This window comes from Oryza glaberrima, chromosome 2 (assembly GCF_000147395.1).
Source record: "Oryza glaberrima chromosome 2, OglaRS2, whole genome shotgun sequence".
NCBI classification, from domain to species: domain Eukaryota; kingdom Viridiplantae; phylum Streptophyta; class Magnoliopsida; order Poales; family Poaceae; genus Oryza; species Oryza glaberrima.
In genome coordinates this window covers 31,602,255-31,622,155 of record NC_068327.1, presented here as the reverse complement: position 1 = coordinate 31,622,155, position 19,901 = coordinate 31,602,255, and the positions used below count along the sequence as shown (strand labels likewise).

General features: G+C 41.1%; 1 protein-coding gene across 9 annotated transcripts; it reads left to right on the top strand.

Annotated features, from left to right (window-relative positions):
* The first annotated feature begins 838 nt into the window (after window positions 1-838).
* LOC127761953 (uncharacterized) lies at window positions 839-12,877 on the top strand. 9 transcript variants are annotated; one of them, XR_008015334.1, is made up of 21 exons: window positions 839-1,207; window positions 2,060-2,374; window positions 3,865-4,056; window positions 4,140-4,223; window positions 4,431-4,490; window positions 4,633-4,677; window positions 4,746-4,945; window positions 5,697-6,251; window positions 6,418-6,544; window positions 6,632-6,829; window positions 6,949-7,038; window positions 7,822-7,884; window positions 8,332-8,406; window positions 8,496-8,546; window positions 9,059-9,136; window positions 9,415-9,549; window positions 9,876-9,983; window positions 10,147-10,212; window positions 10,888-11,002; window positions 11,236-11,293; window positions 11,790-12,432. XR_008015334.1 is itself a non-coding variant. In XM_052286291.1 (20 exons), the coding sequence occupies exons 2-19, from the start codon at window positions 2,072-2,074 to the stop codon at window positions 10,954-10,956; spliced, it is 2,499 nt and encodes an 832-aa protein (XP_052142251.1). In that variant the 5' UTR covers window positions 839-1,207; window positions 2,060-2,071; the 3' UTR covers window positions 10,957-11,002; window positions 12,508-12,877. The 9 variants fall into 9 exon arrangements, 5 of the variants coding, with proteins under 5 accessions (XP_052142251.1, XP_052142252.1, XP_052142249.1 ...); XR_008015332.1 differs by having other exon boundaries at window positions 11,383-12,432; XR_008015333.1 differs by having other exon boundaries at window positions 11,120-11,293.
* Window positions 12,878-19,901: the final 7,024 nt, after the last annotated feature.

The window sequence follows — 19,901 nt, the reverse complement described above, 5'->3', positions numbered from 1 at the left end:
ACACACTGACACATCAAACGTTTAAATACCTACATAAAGTATTAAAAATAATCTAAAAAACTAATTGTACAGATTACGACTAATTTGCAAGACAATTTTTTTAAACCTAACTGCTTCATGAATGTGGTACTACAGTAAATATTTGCTAATGATGAATTAATTAGGCTTAATAATTCATCTCGCAGTTTACTGACGGAGTCTGTAATTAGTCTTTTATTAGTGCCCGAACACTCAGTGAGACACTCTATATAATATGTGATGTGACACGTCAAACATTTATAGCCTGATCTAAAGTTCTAAACACTCCCTTACTACTACGCGCTGTTTGGATCTTGCTATTTAAGAGTATTAAACGTAAATTATTGACAAAACCCATTCCATAATCCCTAAGCTATTTTGCGAGACGAATCTAACGAGGTATATTAATCCATGATTTGCTACAGTGATGCTACAGTAATCAACCACTAATTATGGATTAATATATATCATTAGATTCGTCTCGTAAAATAGCCTAGGGATTATAAAACCGGTTTTATCCATAATCTATGTTTAATAATTCTAAATAGTAAGATTCTAGAGGGCTATTTAATAACGCGAGCATACAAACAAGGCCTGTTCTGCATGCCTGCTGTCGTGTACTTCTACTGCATTTTTTCCCTCGGAAAGAAAAAAAAAACGTACTCTCTGTTGGCTCCAGCCAGAAGCAGCCACGCGTCGGATGGCGTGGCGGCAAGCGAGGCACCCGGCCACACGGAGGGCCACACGGCTCGGGTCAACTCAGGCACCCTCCTTTGCACGGGCCCCACGAGCAGAGAGACAGATCGCCCCCCAGTTCCAGCAGACTCCCACTCGTCCACGAAAAACTCGCCTTCTCAAAATCTCTCCTCCCCCCTCGTCCAGTCCACAGCCCAAGCGCCGAACCAAATCACGCCACTTAATTTTTTTTCCGCGACGAATCGCCTCTGGTTTTAATCGAACGGATCGACGCATTAAACCACAAATCCGAAGGGGAAAAAAAAAGGAGAGGAGGAGGAGGAGGAGAGGGGAAGGGGAGGAGGCCGCCATCCCATTCGTTGCTAGTTCGGCGGGTCCATTTCGGCGGCGGCGGCGGCGCGCGCGCGCGCAGCGGGGAGAGGAGAGCCGAGGCGAGGAGATCTTCGCGGGGTGAAGCTTCAAAGCCCTCCCCTCCGCCGCCGCGTCAGGTGAGGTGAGCCGATTCGGAGCGCTTTTCCCTATTATTTTTTTTTCTCTGTGTGTGTGTGTTTTGAGATTCTTTTCGGGGATGTTTCGTCGACCGTAGTGGGGGTATGGGTTTTCTACTGTTAAATTCTGAGAGCATCTGACTCTGGTTGGAGGGTGCGATTTCCCTATCGATTTGGCACTTTGAGGTTACTGTCGCCTGTATGATGGATTTGGAGTAGTCAAACAGTCTGTTGGATGTGGTATTTTCGCGAATTTTAGGTCATAACACTAAGATCGAGTGGTTGCTCTGTACGATTTTGCTAGTTTTTTTTTAATATAGAATGCTTCGGTCGCTGATAATGCATTTTCTTACTTTCGAAGTATATAAATCGATCATAGTAGTATCGGATTATGTGGTATTGTTCGATTTGTTGTCACCTTTTGCCCTTTTGGATTCAACCATGCACTCAGTGATTAATTTTGGAAAAGTTCGATGATTATTCAAGTGGACCGCTTTTTAGGTAGGTAAAGTGCACACGGTTTGCTGTTAGGTGGCTTCTGGTTGGATATCAGAGTGAGGTACAAGCTGATTTATTGTTCTGTATGAGGTAGATTTCACAAATTTACGTTCCCAGGACTGTAGGTTGTGTAGGCCATAGGTTCTGTCGAATTTAATTTAAGTGGTTCAAAGCCGAGAAGATGATTTACTTGTACGATAGATGCTACCACTGGATCATGATCATGGTGTAATGCTCAAGTTTTGTTTGTTACCCTACGTATTTCCATGATATGTGTCCTGTGTCCTGATGTTGTCTGACGGATATGCGCATGCTCAATCACACTACTGGAATGACAATCTCCTTGCTTGCATGAATAGGAAGCATTTAGAATGGTGGACAAGAACGATGGATCTGAAGGGCTCAAATTCAACACATCACACCTGATGCAAACAACTGAAGAGGTAGCGAGAGCATTTATTGCTGCAGCTTCTGCAGCCACTGTACAGTCAACACGACCATCTGTGGTGTACTCTTCCAGAGAAGAGAGTGGCAGCCCAATGCAGAAGCTGCAACAACAATTTTCGAAGATCCTGAAAGGGTTTTCAACGTCACCTGAAGTGTCTGGATCTTACAACCCGGAGGTTCTCACAACACAAAAGCGCCAGTGGTCCAGGTTCCAACTAAAGTCGCTGGTATGTATCGCATTTTCAATCTATATGTTGGTGGACATACTTTTGCAGATTAACTTGGGTCTTTAATTCAGAGCTTTAATTTATGAGTGACCTGTATCCTCTAACTGCTATGACAGAGTACAGTAGTGCACAAAACAGAGCTAAATATGCTATTTTTTTCACTAGTTGTTCAATTGTGTGTCTTCATTGGCAGTTGTTTTTCAAGCATAATATACAAACTTGCAGTTCATCTTAGGGATGTTAGTCTTAATTCTTTCCCATTACAACCTATACAGGTCATAGCATGGTCACAAGACAAGATAACAGTCGCTTCAACGTCTATGTTGTTCCATTTACACGAACTATGTGTATTTTTTGATCAACATTTTTTGTCTTGGAGTTTTACTTATAGAAAATACCAGAACTCATTTAATATCGCTTGTCAGGCTCAATGATCTATCACACATTGAGTTTGATTTGCATGAAAGTTTTACTTTGGTTCTTTCACCTTGCTCATGTATCTATCATGTGTACTTGTGTAGTGAGTGGTGACTTATCAGCATTTTGCTGAATTATTTGAAACTATTTAGGAAGGTTTACTCAACAGTTATGATTACATTTATACTAGTCATCTGTGGACAGTTTCACACTCTATAGATTATAAATAGCAGTTACCTTTGTTCTGTAATGGTTGAAATAACCTGAGCATCATAACAAAAATATCCATTTTGTTATATTCTTATGTACTTGTTCACAAGTGCCTCTGAATTCTGAGTACTTATTCCAGTGCAATAGCCATGTACAGTAAGAACTCAATAGGGTAGCTTTGTTTCTCGTCTACCTTTGTCTTTGTTGGTACAGCTTTCTTAGACTTTGTAGGGCCAAAGTGCAAAAGTTGTTGCTGCTGATGCATCAAAATGGTGGGATGGCGCCATTTGTGAGCAGTCAGTTCAGCTTTATCTTTTCTGCTGTTCTGCTTTCAGATTATATCTTGTAATGAACTACTATCGTTTCTATTAATGGAAACGGGAGAGGCTCTCTCTCCACTTCAAAAAAAAAAAGAACCCAATAATATTTGGATACCACACCATTGAAAGGCCTAACGTTTTTAAACTGGTAAGATCGGTAAATTGTGGCAAACTTCATACGGTCATACCTAACACCTCATAAGCACCAGAGCAACTCATTTACTTGCACACTTTTATGTGTGTTCACCATGTTTCCGAGTAATTATTTGAGTGCAACAGATGAATTTAAATACCACTGTGTTGTAACCTAGCTTTTTTAAGTTAATAAGACTGGTAAATTGTGGCAAACACTTTAGAATTATATACACTTTGTTTTTCATAGATGATTATTGCGAGTCACTTTGCTTCAGCATGCAAGCCACTGTAGAGTTGTTTCTGGAAAGTACTTTGAAGAGTGTGACGTTGTTTTTCTCATTTCTGTTCTTCTGTGGTTGTACCCGTTCTGGTCTTGCTCAAAACTGTCAAAATTCTTTTCTGGACCAGGGTAATAGGTGCATCAGAGAACCATCACATCTTTTCGAGAGCATTGTGATTGTTGGACTCCCTCCTCAGGCAGATATCCATGAGCTAGAAAACATTGCACTAGGGAGCAATGAGGAAGATGTAAAGAAACCGAGAAATATATTCGGTAACAATCACCACCAAGTTCATGCATTGTCAAATTTGGAACCTCAGGTTATAGCTCACCTCATCCGCTTTGTGTCTTCTTTCATGCACTTGAAACTTTTGCTGATTACTTTTGCCTGCTTACTCCTTAGGTTCTTTTTGCATACCCTCCAGAGAGGCCTCTACCACTCAAGTACAGGGATATCCTCTCGTTCTGTCTTCCTGGAGGTGTACAGGTCTGTTACATTTGGGCTACATACTGCTAATAGTGTTTACCTTCTTGTTTTTGCTGCAGGCTGCAACCACTGCTGATATTCTTTGTTTCTTCTGAATGAAAACACATATGCATTGATTGCTTAACATCCAATCCTCCATCTGTAGTTTTGTCAGATCATGCACTGTATACCCTCAAAACAATTTACCTATGTTTATGTTTGTATTAGGTCCATGCGGTTGAACGGACCCCCTCATTCAGTGAGCTGAATGAAATCCTCCTAGGACAGGTGACTGTTTCTCCGTGCTAATTTTGTCTTTTTCAACACCATATAATGGTGATGCTCTCTAAGGATTTACAGCCTGTGTAATATAGTCCTGTGTCATGATTTTTTTTATCCATAATCTTATATAGTAAGTTGCCCATTTCAGGAGCAACTTAAAGAAAGCAACCAGTCTTTCGTGTTCCGTTTACAGGTAAATGTATTTCTTTCTCCAATATATCACTCTACTTCAATAGGTTGCTGATTATCGAAAGACTGCAGGTTGCTGATGACTCTACACTATATGGATGCTGCGTGTTAGTTGAAGAGATTGTACAGAGACCTTCGAAGCTGGTTTCTATGCTCACAAGTGAAAAACCTGTCTTTCCACGCCGGAGTCGTTATGTAATAACTACACTGCGATGCTATTGCATCTTTTCCAGGCTCCCATTCTTTGAACTGCACTTTGGGGTGCTACAGAGGTACGGTATAGTGATCACAATTATCGCTTGTTATCTTGCTGAATTGTAAATATTCATTATTTTTGGCAGTCTTTTGCTTTGCCACCTTTCCGGTCTGCACTCAGCAGAAGTGGAAGCCTCATCCTTGTGTACCATTTGTATGTTCTAATTTTGATCACTAGTTCTTGCGTAAAAAATATTGATCGGCTGCTTTTGGTCCTTATTAGCCATAAAGAGCTTTTACATTTTCAATTGCGCTGCTAGTTTCGGAAAACATATACAAGTTTGTTGCTTCTTTTGCTTCTGCAAGTAACATTTTTACATCACAGCAACTAGAATAAGCATCGATATCTTAGACAAGAATACTAGAATAAGCAACTAAGAAGGTTTGGGGTTTAAAACCATGAATTCAATCACTTGCTCCCTTATATTTTCCACAATTGGCACAGTGTTCTAGTTTTCTAGTAATGCTTTTAACTTAACATTGGAGTCAATTATCTGCTTTATTATGTGTATCCAATGGTTAATTTGTTTCCTTGTGAGCTTGAACACAAAATGCTTCAAGATCTCAGGATGGGGATGTAAGTTCAGGATTTCTATTTATGGCATAAATAATATTTTAGATTGCATCCAAAGTTCCTGCGATTGGCTCTGCTCAATTTGCTCTTTGTTAAACATTGTTGTATGAGTGTCTTTCATGCTATCCAGATCTATACGCAATATTGATATTCTCCTTGATGCCACTTCTTTTGCATATGACTTTCACAAACAGTATTCTTATGGAAGAGCGTCTCGAATGGCTCACTGATGGGGTTAGCTTGCTTACATCATTATCACCTGAGGAAACCTGTGAGGATGATGTTGTCTGCGAAGGAACTGAACTTGCAACAGAAAAACAATATTTCGATGGTCATGCAGTAGATCTGGAAAAATCCTCTGAATCAAGTGTGGGAGTTTGTTCAAAGGAGCTGTCTGACACTGACAGCAGTTCTGAATGTAGAGATAACCAATTGGACTTAAACTGCAAAGAAGTCCAACAGGAATGTGTAGTACAGGATGATCTTGTAACAGGAACAGCTCCTCAGTGTGATACTCTTGAAAGGCCTGACAATTGTTTATCAGAAGATACAACTGCCGATCAATCTGGGATTGAGCTTCATGAACTGGATTCTGTACCAGTTATCCTGAAGGAATCTGATACCACAGAAAATTGTGGCTATTCTTTACAGGATGATGTGAACGATGAACAGCTTGACATCTTTGTTAATGATACTATTCTACCTCTCATGCGCTCTCGCCTTTGTGAAGGTTCTGAATCATCTCCAGGGTATGTTATCCTCCACATAATTAAGGCACTAGTATGTTATTTTACATAACCTATTCCTATGTTTCTTGAATTCTGATATTCTCACTTGAAATCGTCTTGTTACTTCTTAATTTTGTGCATCACTAGCTGAATAAAATAATAAAGTAGTTAGCACTATTTACTGCAGTTCCCAGGACTCTCCTTCTGAAGGCATAAATTTCAGAAGCGATAGCCATGAATCGGATTTGGAGGAGCCATCATCAATTGGTCATGGAGACTTAGTTGGCCACAACAATATATCGCAATGGGCTAAGGTGCTATTTGCATAAAATGACACAAATTTTTGCTCATCTGTCTCTCTTTTTTTCTTGGTATATTTGGTAACTTATTGTTTTCTTCAGGCAAAAAAATATGGATCTCTGCAAGTTGTTTCTCAGTACTATCAGCTGCAGTGTCCTGCCAGGGGTTCATCCCTTACTTTTCACCCGTTGGATCACCTTCATCCTCTAAGGTTTCACCGGCCAGGTGAAACAGTTCTTCATATTGCTGGTTCTACTATTGATCTGCGGTCATGTGATACAAGTTTAGAGGTGGCTGAGGTGAGATATACTGATGTGTTGCAATATTATGCATTTATCATTGTCCACTCTGGTGTCATAAGCTATTTGCTATGTATATACATGAATACTATGTCTAAGCTTTGTCCACTCCTTTTCAGATGCGCAATGCGCTATTTGCCGAGGAGGAATCGACTGCTTTATCAACATGGGCTGTGGCATCCATTTGTGGATGCCTCAGGTTGGAGCATGTAAGATTCTTCGCGTATTGCTGAGATGACTTATTTTCCTTTGCAGAACCTAATTAATTATTTACCACTACTAGTTGCTTAGAGGTGTCATTTATAGAAGATTGTCGTCATACTTTCAAAATACACAAGTGCTACCCATTGTGAACTGATTTTTTTCCATGCTCAACTGCTAACTATTTGCAAGTGGCCAATTTGCATCATTGAGGTATCTGTCTTGATTTTTCTTTAGGATAATCACGTCAATAGGATAATGCTTTAGGATAATCACGTCAATAGGATAACGCTTTAGGATAATCACGTCAATAGGATAATGCTTTAGGATAATCACGTCAATAGGATAACACTTTAGCAGTGCCATTTTGTCTGGCTTACTCCAGATGTGATTTTGGAACTATGTTAATAGTGAGTTTTTAATGAAAGAACAAGACGGAAATCAGTTGATTCTGTGCATGGAATGTGTGGTGCACTTTACTGCATTCGATGACATGAAATTGTCTCTGCTTTGCACTGTGGGCTAATTAGCCTTTTAGTATTATTGCTTGTTTGTTACTCCACTTGACAATGATTCCATAATAAGAAACAAACTGATGCCTGTCTCTATGACCCATCCGTCTCACTAGATCAGATTTTTTAATGAAACGTAATGGATGATCTAGTGTTCCACATCCTTTGTGCATGTGCTTTATTCATGCTGGCTCAAAAATTGAAGCTGTCTATAAATTGCTTTGGAGTACTACCTGATATTTACCTGTATTTCTCATTTTGAAATGATACTGTTGACAGGTAATGACACTTTTTGCTGCAGCACTGCTGGAGAAACAGATTATTATTGTTTGTTCTAATTTGGTAAGCCTCCAAGGCTTTTAAATTCTGGCATTATCGTATTTTATATTTTTGTTGTTACAATGATGATCAGTTAATCTATTGCTTATCTTTATCTGGGCATCACAGAAGTAATTCCTGTTATAACTCTAGAACTACCATGCATAGTTGTTACTCAATCAAATCATTAACATACGTTGCCGCGTGTTATTTAGCCATGTGCTTTAGCTCTAGCAACACTTTTGATTCTTCTTTATGAGTTTATTTGTTATTAAAAGAGGAACGCTTGAACCTTATAGGTAAGTAGATTTGTTAATTTATTCAATTATGTCCCTACCATGTACAATATTTTCTTTCGAGTTCTTGTGTAGAACCTTTGGTTGGTTCTTTGCTGATGAATAACAAGAATTCAGCATTTATTGAGTTTTTACTTACATTTCATGTCAACTTTTCATCATTTCCAATGGCCAGGGAATGCTTTCTGCTTCAGTTTTGTCCATCATACCTCTGATACGCCCATATCAGTGGCAGAGTCTACTCATACCGGTACGTTGACGTTGTGACTTTGGATGAATCAGATTTGAGCAGAGCTAAGCAATGTATTTGCTCTGATATTCTACATTATTTGTTTCCAGGTCTTGCCAAACGACATGATGGACTTTCTTGATGCACCTGTTCCATACATAGTGAGTTCTCTTGACCTTATTTATCTTGATAAATGCAAAGGTGAGAAAGGATAAGATTGTACAGGTGCTGTTAGTGTGTACATTTAACAGGGTGGGATGAGACCTAGATTTATAGACCTCACATTCGTTTACTGCTGAATATGTGGGCATTGGTCCAGTAGATTGTGACTTATACACCACCAATTATTTCAATTGTCTAAAATAAATGTTAATCGAGTTAGGCTGCGTTTGACACTGGGGTTTGAATTAGCTAGTTCATGCATGGAAATCGAAGCGGGTGATTAGCGCATGATTAATTAAGTATTAACTAATATAAACTTGAAAAATGGATCTATTAGATTTTTTTAAAAGAATCTTTTGGATAGAAATTTTTTGCTAAAAATGCTCCGTTTAGCAGTTTGGGAAGTGTGCTCATGGGAAACGAGGGGGCATTTCAGCCCATAGCGCAGTGCCAAACAAACCCTTAAGTGTGGACTGTCTGATCCAGGATTAATAACAGTTATCTTCCTTAGGTTGGTGTGCAGAACAAGACATCCGATGTACATTCCAGGCTAGTGAACGCCGTGGTTATTGATGCCAACAAGAATCAGGTGCCTGTTATTGCATTAACATTCCAACAATTTTACTCTTTTGCTGGATATTCAATTATTTGCGGAATTGTGAATACATGTAAATGGATCAGCAAGTCTTGTTTTTTGAGTCTTATCTTTTTATTATGGGACCTCGTGATGAAAACTATATGTTCCCTGCTATCTATTACAAAATTTCCAATAGAAAATCACATAATACCGTGCTATCACTGGTAAAAGAATGATGTGAGTCATGCAACCAGCTATTTGCTGATACATGTTTTTATCTTGAAATGTAGATCAAGTCTACTTCTGTCCCGCAACTCCCGCAGCAGAAGGAGTTGCTTTCTGCCCTGCGTCCATACCATTCCAGACTAGTGGGAGAGAGTTTTCTAGCAAGAAAGAGGCCCGTTTATGAATGTACAGATGCCCAGGTATTTTCTTAATTTGTTTGATTCTTCATGTTATCTTGTATCTCGTGATCTGTTCCCAACTTAGGATGCATCCTGATATTGTTGAACTTATATTTCTTTCTCTTTTGCTGATATAATTGTTATAGAATCCATAAATGTGCTCCACTGGTTTCATGGCACGCTTATCCTTGCTGTTGCAACATGGTCTCTGTTAGTTGAAGTCCGATTTTTTTTTCCGAACTGATTTTTTTTTCCTGGTTCAATATTTTTTTCACTGGTTAATGAACTGTATGAGCTTTCATATTTAGTCAAAGCCTTGAGGGATATTCAATTTTCTCAAATTGCAGGTGGAAGCTGCCAAAGGTTTCTTGGCAGTGCTTAGATCCTACCTTGATTCGCTGTGTTCCAACTTGAGATCTCATACGATTACTAATGTGCAATCCAACAATGACAAGGTTTGTTGTTAATATAGTGTTTGTTCTGGTTATTCTGTGTCCCCTTTCTTTGTGGACAAATAAACTAGCTGTTATGTGGTGCAGTTACCAGACAAAATGTTCTGTCAGCATGTTTACAAGTGTAGCATACAAGTTACTAATGATTGTTTTCTGTATTGCACAGGTTTCCTTGCTTTTAAGAGAGAGCTTCATCGGTTCTTTCCCGACCCGTGAGAGGCCCTTTATGAAGGTATAAACTGTAGTCTTCCCTTTTCTTCTTGTGTTCAATGGAATTTCTGAGTTTTGATAGTACAGCTTATACATGTACGGATAGTCTAGTTCTGTTTCTTTGCTACTAAAGTATTGTAATAATATACTTGGACAACACTGAATAGGATACTTCACTTAGCATTTTAAGTCTTCCTATACTGAATACTATGTCCATCCCAAAATAATTGTAATTCTAGGTTGTTTAGCATATATTAAGGTTCGAGAAGAAAGTCTATGATGCCCCTCATTAGATGGTGTATAGGTTAGAGTGGAAGGGTGGTTGAGGGTAGAATAGGGAGAAATTTGAATGAGAAGTGATTGATTCGACAATCAGTACTCTATTGTGACAACTATTTTGGGACAGAGATAGTACGTCTTTTTTGGACATGCACCATATCAAACTTTCAAAACTTTGCACATCAATCGTTTTAAATACTAAACTGTATACATGAAAAATCACATTATGGATTTGTCTCAAAAATCACTTTCATACCGTTATAATTTTGTTGGATTTTACAAATAGATTATAGTAGAAATTAGTGGTCAAAATTGTATTTCAGAGACCATGTCGATACCCAAAATGCCATGTTCTTTTCATGGCCTGTATACTGGTCCATGGACTAATGTATGTGGACTTTTCTTTTTCTGTTGGCAGCTCTTTGTGGACACGCAATTGTTCTCAGTACATACAGACCTAGTTCTCTCCTTTTATCAGAAGGACTAAGTCTCTTTTAAGAATTTAACCATCTTCAGTGAGCTGATTTGCCAAGGTACATTCTCTCCTTTTGTTATGGCAATTCTGGCATGGATATTTTCTGAGGCAATAACTGTTAATGTTACTGCTATACTTAGTTCCTGTGCATAAGTCTAAAGTGATTTGTATGTAGAATCGAATGGAAATCACTTTCTCTGGCACTATGATGCACCTGACTTTGCTACCCTCCTGATCATTGTGTGGGGGAAGGGAAGTCCTAAAAGAAAATCATATGTTGATGATTTGCAGAGTCCAGCAACCAATTCATGATTATTAGGTGTGCAGTGCAATTAAGTGCAGTGCCTAGGTACCAATTTTGCCTTTATGTATCTTGTGTGCAACTGATCTAATAGCATGGTGTCTTATTTCGGATATCTTTCCCTCCTTGTGAAACAGTGAAGCCGATTAGCATGGTGTCTTATTTCGGACATCTTTCCCTCCTTTTGAAACAATGAAGCTACCAACAGTTTCAGCTTGAAAGTTGAAACCTACCGCAAGTTAAACCGTGCTCAAATGTCCATGAGATAACATTGCCTTTGATCTTAACACTTTATGAAATACTCTATCCGTCCCAGAATATAGCAACCTAAGACCGGACTTGACTCAACCTAGTACTATGAATTTGGACATGTCTTCTGTCCAGATTCATAGTGCATAGGTTGAGCCCCATCTGATCCAAGATTGCTATATTTTCGGATGGAGGAGTATGTAGCCAAGTATATTTCGATCCTTAGGTGTCTACTGCATGATGATTTATTCTAGTGCTCATTTTAACTCTCTCTCTCTCTCTCTTTGAATTACAGTGTTAGATCCCGATCTCAACTGTACATATTGATCTTGAAAAGATGAGCTGCCTTTTTATTACATTGGCAGCTCAACGTTGGGTTACCAAACTGTATGGGTGTTCATATGTGGTTCCAAAGAAACCATACTGAACCAGACAAAGAGTCCAGTTCATGGCTATGTTAAGGTACTGGCACGGCTCCCATAAAAATGAATACGGCTGGTTTGGACGAAACCACCGATGACTGTTGGAGAAATGGTATATTATTGAGATCCAGATATGGATAATTAGCCAAAATGATGTTCTAGTAGTTATACATTAATTTGGCATGGCTGTTGCACACAGCTTGCCATTTAAGATTTTGTAGGTAGTAGTTGTCCCATAGGAAAACCTTCCAGGTCTCTCCCTTCAACAGTGACTACTAAATATGTTAATTCTGCGTTGCAAAATGTCTGTAATCTGAAGTGTTCATTTTGCAGCTGTAATGTAATCTGTATATGAGGGGGAAACAAAAATACGTACTGTTATTTGAAGATCGGGTTCTTTGAACCTCGATCTATTGAGTGATGGCATAGTGTAGAGAAGAGTTCGGTATGTCCAGTAGCTTTGGAATCTTGACATGAATCTTGACGGAGGATATTGTTATGCTGGACGGTCATGCATTTTTCCATGTTTAATCTAGTGTTAGGTGGTTATATATTGGGAGCGAGTGAGCGAGACTTTGTGTTTGATGGCAGGTGGCAGCAGACGGTCCAATCCTGGCCAGTGGACATGAGCATGATAAATTCATTAAAAGCAATGCATATTCCGATGCCGTCTCTTGTTGGCGGAGTTTAAATTGTCTGACAGATCGTCGTTATAGCCTTTGCATATTGGACTATATCGGCGTCATTTACCCGTTGGCTCTTAGAGCAGCTACAATAATAGCAGATTATAAGCCAGCTGTAAACATATTTTAAGAAGATAAATGAGGAGAGGAGCAGCGGGCTACAGATTTATAGCCAGCTGTAGCACGGACTTTAAGACGCAGTGTGTGTATGATAGGTGGGACCATGTATTAATAGTGTAGTATGTAACTTTTGTATGAATGAGCTATTAGATTGGCTATAGATGAATTGGAGCTATTAGTTGGCTATACTATTAAACTTGCTCTTAGCCATCCCAGTTACAGCTCCTTTTTTGGCTCTTAGCCATCAGTTACAGCTGTGGGACATGGTTTTACCTCCTTTTTACTTCCTGGATGAAGAACGAAGGGCTGGTTTGGTTTGTAACCTAAATTGGTCTTACCAATTTTTGTCGATGCTAAATTTTGGTAAGTTTTGACATGGCTAATTTTGGCAAGGCAAAAGTTGTGTTTAGATTGAAGCTAAAATAGCCTAAGTTAACTATTGAAATGGCCTATTTTCTTAAGCATGTCAAAATTTGGCTTCAAACCAAATAGACACTAAACACTTTGAAATTGTCAAATATTGGTAAGGCCAATTTAGACCTCAAACCAAACCGGCCCGAAGAGCTTCATTGACCAGCATTCCACTATTAACATTTTTTATCTGCCTATCAAAGTGAGGAGGCATAGAAAGAAGAGTTTGACGAGGAGGCAGCTTGGCAAGGCTAATATACCTTTGCTTCATATCAAGAGATTTGAGCTGTGGATGATATGAGGAGTACACTCAAGTTTTGATTACTTTCGAGGCAAAAGCCCAATTGCCCAAGCAAGACCTGACTGTCGAGCGTCAGGCCTTCGCTTCTAAAAACAGTGGCTTATTACAGCCTAAAGCCTGTTGTTTCATCAGCTAGGAGCAATGTTTCGGTGCAGTAGTACTCATCAGTACCAAGCCGAAAGCAGCGGTAGACGTGGACTGTGGTTGCGAGGAATGCTACAGGGGCGGTGTGCCTGCGTGAGTCGCTGCGTGCGCAGGGAGTGAAAGGGCTCCGCTTTGCCCGTGGGGCGGTAGCAGCAGCGGCAGCAGAGCGCAGTGAATGTGCCTGCCACAACGTACCACGGAAAAAGCCTTCGACCAGTGGTCGTCACACTGCCGCCCTCCTCGCCGCTACTACTAGCTCGCTGCATGTGCCGCCGCCTGCCGCTACCTACAACGTCGCCCCATGGTACGACGCGTCGCTGCGTCACCCCCACCCCCGTGTGTACCAGTGTACGTACGGTGGCTGGCCACGCCACGGCCGTCGGAAAGACGCTGCGGCCGGAGTTTTTAAGCTTTTTAGGCAGATGCCGCAGGAGGAGGACGAGGAACGGAGCGGAGACCACCAGGATCTTCTGTGTTTGGGATCGCATCAGCAGAGTCGTCGTCTGTTCACTTCCGTGCCAACTTGGCCATGATGCATCATGCATGGTCCCTGCGTGCATGCATGCAGGTAGCTTGGGCTACATAGTTAAGCTGGCCGGCGTGTCCACCGGATTAAACCCCCATGGTGATCGAGACTATTCTCGCTGCCGAATCAAAGCGTGATCGCTGATCGGGTGGATGCATGTTCCCTGCTCCTGGGTCGCCGGCAAGCTAGAGAGCCCCGCTCCACTATGCATCCACACTATTCCCGCTGCACGATGCCTGGTCCCTAGCCCCAAGCTGCTGACTGCACTAACTCCACCACCACTGGGCTCAGTCACTGCTTCAATCCATCCATGCTTGCTCATGATCGAATCCTTCGCCGATAAGGCTACTCTTACCTTCTTTCCTTCCTGGAGACTCTTGCAACTTTTCCTTCCCAGTAATATGCTTTCCTACCTGCAGCGTCCCAAATAGTATTCTGTAGCTACTCCTGCTCTGAGTCCCCTGATCCAGTAGTGCATATTGTCGTATTTTCTCCAGTGGGAGCATGAACACAAATACAAATAGTAGTGCATATTGTCGTATTTTGGCTGTGTTTAGTTCAGCGTAAAGTTTAGATTTTGGTTAAAATTAGAGATGATGTGACTGAAAAATTGTGTGTGTATGACAGGTTGATGTAATGGAAAAGGACTGAAGTTTGGATGCAAACTTTAGATCTAAACACAGCCTTTTTCCAGTGGGTGCATGAACACAAATACAACAGCTCGAGAGACCCCAAGCCTGAAATAGCAAAGGTGAACTTGCAAATTCCTATAGCTACACGTCTACACCCAGTCGCCGGTGAAACTGCCGCGCTAGCTACACTCCACAATATCCTCCTCCCAGTACGTACGTACGCTGTCGTCTCTGGCGCCGCTGCACGCGAGCACGCATGTGCATGTGGGTGGGGTCAAATCGACGCCATTTTGCAGCAGCATCTCCGCATGCAGCCGCGCCACCACCACCACCGCCACCTACCGGGGCATCTCCCATTTAACGCCGACGCCGCAGCGAAAGCTGGGGAACGCTGACGAGAAGACGCCACTGTCCCTCCCTCCCTGCGCCCATCCATCCATCCGCCTGCTTGCCTGCCTGCCTGCCTGCCTGTACGCATGACAAGCAGCACACTGCCTGCTTGCTGCCGAAGCATGCATGCAGCGGGGTGTCCTGTCCCTGCATGCTGCTGCTGCAGACGCATCAGAGATGACAGAGAGAGAGAGAGAAGGCAGCTGTCTACTCCAGCAGGGAGCAGCACTGCACATATGCCATGCATCTGTGAATCAGATGGGAAGCCTTACATAAGCTGTGCAGGCTGTGGCAGGCCAGGCAATCTGACCACTTCTTTGACTCATCATGTAGGGGAGAGAAGGGACCTTCAGCTGAGGTAGTAGCTCGTCTTCACTGTTCTGAGCTCTGGACGGACACTCCCAGCTTGCATGCCTTGGGGGACAAAACATGTGCTATCAGTGAGTGAGTTGAGTGAGTGAGGAGTTTGTTTTGGTTATTCATTTGCTGATCAGGTTTTGCAGGAATATTAATGGCAATAGAAATGTTATTTCCCCTCGTAGTAGGAGAAAGTGGTTGCCATGGGCTTCATGATGCATTCAGGCATGCTCGCATCATGCGGTGACAAAAGTACAAACGTTCTACGTACCCCGTGTACTTCTCCTACAAAGTACTACCGGCTGCATTTCCAACAGAATGTAGAAGTAGATTTGTTGTAACCTACCTGTACTCCCAAACATACTGCATTTTCCATGCATGTACTTCTTACCTTTCAAAAGAACGACAAACGCTACACATTACCCCCTTCGGACATGTTCAGATTATAGCCAAAATAAACCTTATCAAGTTTGGTAGGATTTATTATGTATTGACCAAATCTAGCAACAAACTAAACGTAGATTTTTTTCGGCAACTTTACTTTAAAAAGATGGTATGGTTGAAAATGGTATTAAAAGTGAACATGTCTTCGTCTCAATATAATCTAATAGAATGATTCCGACTAGAAAATATTGTATTTTATTTTAATTTTATTTATTTTGAGGCGGATGGAGTAATTGATAAATTGATGGGAGTAGTAAGTTCAATTTTTCAGTATGAATGCGTGGCACGTAGTCAAAGGACACAGGGAAAGACTGAAAGAAACCTTTGTGGATCCATGGGGTGATCCGAAAGAGTGCTCTGCAAGTCTCAATCCATGCATGCAGCCTGCAGAGCTCTGCTGTGTCACAGGCTCACAGCCGAAAGAGAGGCCTTCGTCAGTCACCAGTCACCACCTCCTTAGTTCCCTTCTCCTGGTGTGGAGGTGGAGCCCCATCTATCTGTTCCCCTCACTGCTGCAGAAAAGAGAAAACAAAAACGAGCTGCATTGGAGACCTCCCTCTTAAAATGTAGTAGTACTACTCTACTAGTAGTAAGGGGGTGTTTGGGACTTTAGCCCCTCTCTCAAAACACCCCCTAAGCATCTCAAATACTAGGTTTAAGGAGTTTTTGAGATAGTAAAAGTAAATAAGAGATGGGTTGAGGGGAAAATAGTGTAAAACTTAAATGAGAGATGATTATAATTAGATGAAATATAGACTGATGATAAAGTTGTTCTAGGATAAATTTTGTATGTTTATTAAAAGCTGCATAGTCAAAAGCCCTATCATTATGGGATAGAGGTAGTACTCTTTCCGTCCAAAATATTTTAACCTGAGTAAGAATGTGACACAATATAGTAAAATAAATCTAAATGAATATCCTCTATTCGAATTCATTGTACTAAATTATATCACATCCTCATCTAGATTGGAAGAATTATATCTTAAGATAGGGGGAGGAGTACTGATTACTCCTACGATTGTCTGGGTAGAAGAAAAACTCTCAGTTCTACTACTTTCTTTGTCCCATAATAATTTTATTTGTAGTTTCTTTTATTTGTCCCAAAATAAGTTAGTTTTAAGGTAATCATTGCATCGAAGTTTATGAAAAATTGTAATATTTTTATTGGGAGTAGATAAAGTGCTGAATAGTTGTATTGGGATTTAATAAAATAGATGTATTCTTTAATCCTTTTTATTTTGTATTGTTACATGTGGGATGAGTGAAAAGTAAAATTATTTTGGAAGAGAGGAGGTAACCTTCCGGTGAATCCCAGTTAGTAAGAGCATCATAAGCAAAGAAAAGCAAAGCCAAAACAGAGCCCAATAATTCTCTCTTATCTCTGATGGGTCAAGCACATCATCATAAGGAAGAGAGTCGCTACTCCAGGACTACTAGTAGTTGCTGCTCCTCTGAGTGTGCTGTCTGGTAGCCATTGATCATTGAGCCAGTGGGTTGGCTTATCTGAGCCCCAATTGCTGGCCCACATGGAAGGCAGGCCCATGGGCCCATTGTGTTGGTGTCAGTGGGCATGCCTCCCTTTCTCCCTACTTTGACCAATCAAGTACCGTTGGGGGTGCAACTGCGTTTCATGTCTGTACTGTAATTATTGTGTGTGTGCGCCTCTGCAGGGATGGAAGAAAGCTCGCGTATCTCTCTGCTCATGTGCGTCTTTTGTTTTGCAAAAACAGCACCTTTTCGGCGTCATTTCCTTTTTATTATTATGCCTAAGAGAATAATTATCTATCATTGATGCAAATGGTAAAGCTATAATTTAATTTACTTCTGCCTATGCTGAAAGTTTGCTTTCTTTTTTGCATATGCATAGGAAGTGAAGTGAAACATTACAGAATCTCAGATGGAAGTGAAGTGTTTCAAATGGAGATGATGAAAAGTTTAGCCTAGACGTCTAGGGCGACATGGCCGCCACATCTGGATGCAGAGAATGCCCATGCTGGTGTTTGTTCGTTTGGCTTCTGCCAAGATTTGGTCCTCTTTTTTGTTACAGGAAAAAGAAACAGCATTCTCACCATCGATCCTATGAGCCCTGAGCCATCACATCGGTGTCGGGGAGGGGAAAAATACTAGTCGTACCACTACTACTGTACGGGAGTAAAACTTGTTGCGTCTTTCACCTGGAGGAACAGTTCAAAATATGCACAAAATCAGAGAGAAACCTGAAAAGCCAGAGGTATACAGTACTGTACGTATTCCCTTCTGCGGTTCTGCCTGCAGTTTGCTGCTTTCTGCCTTTTCTTTATCACGCAGATGCTGCTAATCTCACAAGACAATATGCAAACCCATTGTGCTGGTAGCATATCATATGGCAGTATTCCAGCATATGACAATTAAAACCTTGCTAGTTCAGGTTCAAGCCATTCTGGGAAGTTTCCCCAGCAAAACACATGCCTCCTCGTAAATGCACTGGTGATGCCCGGGTTGAGAAAGCGATCGATTCATTCATTCATTCATTCATTCACACGCTCTGCCTCTGCATGGAAATGAAATGAAACCACCCAACCAACCAGCAGTTTACATGGAAGAGTTGAATGATGGTCGTCTCTGGTTAGGTTTTTCACATGGAACAAAATGGCATGCATATACATATCAACAGTGGCGAAAAGCCTGCAGCGCGTGAGAGAGTACACTGGGTATGTTTAGTTCACGTTAAAATCGAAAGTTTAGCTGAAATTGGAACGATGTGAAGAAAAAGTTAGAAGTTTATGTGTGGAGGAAAGTTTCAATGTGATAGAAAAGTTGAACATTTAAAGAAAAAGTTTGGAGCTAAGGGTCTGTTTACTTTGATGTAAAAAAAAACCTTACCAAATTTTGGCCTGATTTCTTATATACTCTAAAATTTAACAGTAAACTAAATATAGCCACTTTTTAATAATTTTACCAAAATTTAATAAGGTTAAAAATAATATTAAAGTGAACATGCCTAATTAAACTTGGCCATTCTCCTGCAACGCGGCAAGCTGCGCCTCTCGCGTCGGCTCGTCATCTTTACGTCTCCCACCCCTTTCACTCTCTCACCATCACCAACACCTGGTTGGTAGCTGCGTGCCGCGCAGTACGCACATACTCCTACCACTCAATCTTCTCGCTGTCTTCTTTTACGTTTGCGACTCGCTTTTGGTCAGCCTTGCTGCCTTTGAATCGAACGGACGAAACACACACATGTGTGCACAGTGGTGTGCGTCGTCGCAGGGGCAGGGCAGGGCAGGGGCGGTGTGGGAGAGAGGCTTCTTTGTTTATGAGTTTCCGTAAAGCTGGCGGTCAGAGACAGCAGCAACAAAAGGCAGAAGAGCACAGCAGCCACGCTGCAGACTTCACAGATGGGTGCTGTCCCCCATTCCCCTCCTCACCCTACCACACCCTAACCTAAGCTACCTGTAGCCCTAGAGAGAGAAACATTACAGTACAGTACTCATACTCTCTCTAGCTCTAGAGAGAGAAACCACCGTGCGATTAGGAGTTCAGCAGTATCCTTCTTTCATTCCTTAGAGCAGTTACAATAGCAGACTATTACTACCTCCGTTCTGAAATATAATAACTTTTAGCTATAAAATCTGAACACATAGGTTTTGTTTGGATCCTTCGGGCTATTAAATAGCACTCCGGGATCTTGCTATTTAAGAGTATTAAACGTAGATTACTGACAAAATCAATTCCATAACCCCTAAGCTATTTTGTGAGACGAATCTAATGAGGTATGTTGATTCAACATACCTCGTTAGATTCGTCTCACGAAATAGCCTAGGTGTTATGGAATGTGTTTTATCAGTAATCTACGTTTAATACTCCTAAATAGCAAGATCCCGGAGTACTATTTAATAGCCCGAAGCATCCAAACAGGGCCATAGTTATCTAGATTCATAGCTAAAAATGCTTATATTTTGGAACGAAGGGACTAGAGACTATTACTACCTCCGTCC